Below are 2,479 nucleotides of genomic sequence, written 5' to 3'. Positions count from 1 at the left end.
TGATCAAAAATAGCCTTAAACCTATACACTTTTTAAAATTTTTTATTTAGTAACTTTCAGGAGGGTGTACTCATTTTTGCAACACAACATTTTATCAGTTTGATAAGAAAATCTTATTTTGCTGAATAATTTTGGCATTCTTGGTAGGTAATTGATCAAGCATGCTTGTTGGAACATTACATCTCCAAAGAACCCTAACATGTCTTCTAAGTAAAGAGTAATTGCTGAATTTGTTAAGTTTTAGAGGGGGTGTACTCATTTATGCTGTGCACTGTATATGTATATATATAAATAAATCACCCTTTCTTTCCGCCATCTTATTTATTTTTCACTGAGCTCATTGCAATACATTCTGGATTTTGATTCTCCTCGAAGAGTAAAAGTGGTTCTGCCTTAGAATCAGGTTAAAACGAGATAAATAAGGCGGCAGAATAATTAATTTACCCAGTGTTTGGAGCAGCCTTGGCGCCTATGGTGCCTTGCAATGCAGCCTCTCTAGGCAGCTCACTAGGTTGTGGAACAGAGCAAATGTAAAGCAATTTTTAGAGCTCATCCATCATCACTTTTCCTGTCAGGAACTGTTGCAATAGTATTTCACCACCATGCAAGTCTTTTTCACATATCAACAACTGCAGATAGCATCATGACTTGAAGAACTTCAGGAAATCGAAACACCAGACGGTCAATTAGCAAATGTCTTGAGTATGCAGACAACATCAGAAACATTAAAAAAAAAAACGGGAATATAGAAACAGATCTAAGTGGCCTGTTACTATACCTGACCTTTTGATCTCATACCTGATAAATCCTTTTTTGGTGCTCCTGCAGACAAAAAGAATTGTATGCATGAAACAGCCAGAGGCAGGTGCACCACGACTCCATCATTGAACTAGCTGCAGCCTGTCTGTACGACCGTGATCAACATGCTACTCTTCTAGCTCCTGGTCCCATTTCTATCCAGTGAGGAGACCCTGTGCCTGTGCGTTTGGGGTTACCTGCTCTCCCTCGGTGAAGACCCGGGTGCCGAAGCTCCACGTGATGGTGGGTGTGGGGTCTCCGGTGGCCTCGCACGTTAATGTGACCTGTTCATCCATTTCTGTTGTAGTCTGGCTTTCCAGATATGTGATTTTGGGTTTCACTGAGAGGACATTAATAGATATTAAAAGGACATTGTTTACATGGTTCACTGTTTACTCAACCTAATGACGTTCCAAACATTTTGTGCAACACAAAAGTAGATGTTTTGCAGAACAATATGGCATGTAAAGACAAGTTTTGATGTCCAAGTTTCCATATCTTTTGCAAATGATTTTGCCCATTTTTGGAAAACAGAAGTGTGAATGAGAATTGACAGCAGCTTTCAGTCTATTTCTATTATAAGACTTGAAATATGGTCATATCAACAACAGTACTATTGTGGTGTTTTCTCGCCATTTTTAGAGCTTGCCGGCATCCATCACCATTCACTTTCAATGTGGAAGAGAGCAACGTGAACATTCGGATAAATATCTCCCTGTTTTGTTTTATTTCATTTAAAATGTGTTTAGGATTTGATAGAAATTCTAAAATTTTTCCATGTGAAACCTTTTCAAAACACATTTCAAGGAGGAAAGAAAACAGTGTGTCAAGTGGGCTATTTCTTTAAGGCATAAAACAATATATTCATGCCACTACACTTTGTTCTCTGCAGAATAAAACTGAATATTTTTTTATTTTTTTGTCATTGCTGAATTTTCAGTATGAACTTCAACAGAGTGCTGTCAAATCTCTAGACTCCTGTGAGACTTCATATCTCATGAATTCTTACCAAAGACTTTAAGGCTAAGTTCTTGTTCGCTCTCCCCAGCTTTGTTCTTAGCAATGCATGTGTAATCTCCCTCGTCCAGCTTTGTCACTTCTAGTATTGTCATCTCAGAGCCGTCTTCATTGAAGTTGTATTTTTCGCCGCTCTCCAGTGGAACGTTGTTCCTGAGAGGAAATAAAGTACTAACATATTGAAACAATACAGCAATGGGGGAGACTAATCTGAACATTTTCTTTTCAAAGAGCCTGTTCTGTAAGGCATGCAAAATTCAGTGGAAAAATAGTTGGAGCGATTAACTAAGTTGATTAACTAGGGGTTTTCAAACTTTTTAATGATAAAAAATAAGAAATATTAAATAATTGTACTGAATAATAACAATAAATTGTTATTACTATTATGTTAAATTGTTGTACTGAATGTTAGTAATGAAAAAATAATACATTTTTGTGTATTAAATTATGTAATTAACAAATTTATAAAGAATAAAAAATATAAAGAAATAAAAAATATAATACTGTGTATAATATATTTTGTTTAATAAGAAACATAATAAAAAATAATACATATTGAATATTTGTTTTCCATGCACCCCTAAGTTTAATATTCACCTACTGAGATTTTACTGATTTAAAAAAAAAAAAAAAAAAAAAAATAAAAAAAAAATTGGAAACTGTT

The 2,479-nt window shown here is 35.0% G+C and overlaps 1 protein-coding gene across 17 annotated transcripts in view; it reads right to left on the bottom strand.

Moving 5' to 3' along the window:
• LOC107748595 (neural cell adhesion molecule 1-like) overlaps positions 1-2,479 on the bottom strand; it is a 103,809-nt gene that overhangs the window by 37,923 nt on the left and 63,407 nt on the right. For 10 of the 17 annotated variants that reach the window (XM_016563454.1, XM_016563466.1, XM_016563458.1 and 7 more), the window contains exons 7-9: positions 1,808-1,968; positions 996-1,138; positions 799-822 (exon numbers count right to left, since the gene is read on the bottom strand). In XM_016563454.1, coding sequence (XP_016418940.1) covers positions 799-822; positions 996-1,138; positions 1,808-1,968 — 328 coding nt within the window. The remainder of the gene's footprint in view (positions 1-798; positions 823-995; positions 1,139-1,807; positions 1,969-2,479) is intronic. The other 7 variants (XM_016563456.1, XM_016563457.1, XM_016563463.1 and 4 more) reach the window with 1 other exon arrangement.

The sequence above is a fragment of the Sinocyclocheilus rhinocerous genome, unplaced genomic scaffold, assembly GCF_001515625.1.
Source record: "Sinocyclocheilus rhinocerous isolate Xijiao unplaced genomic scaffold, SAMN03320098_v1.1 scaffold620, whole genome shotgun sequence".
Taxonomy (NCBI): domain Eukaryota; kingdom Metazoa; phylum Chordata; class Actinopteri; order Cypriniformes; family Cyprinidae; genus Sinocyclocheilus; species Sinocyclocheilus rhinocerous.
This window is presented reverse-complemented; position numbering and strand designations above follow the sequence as displayed.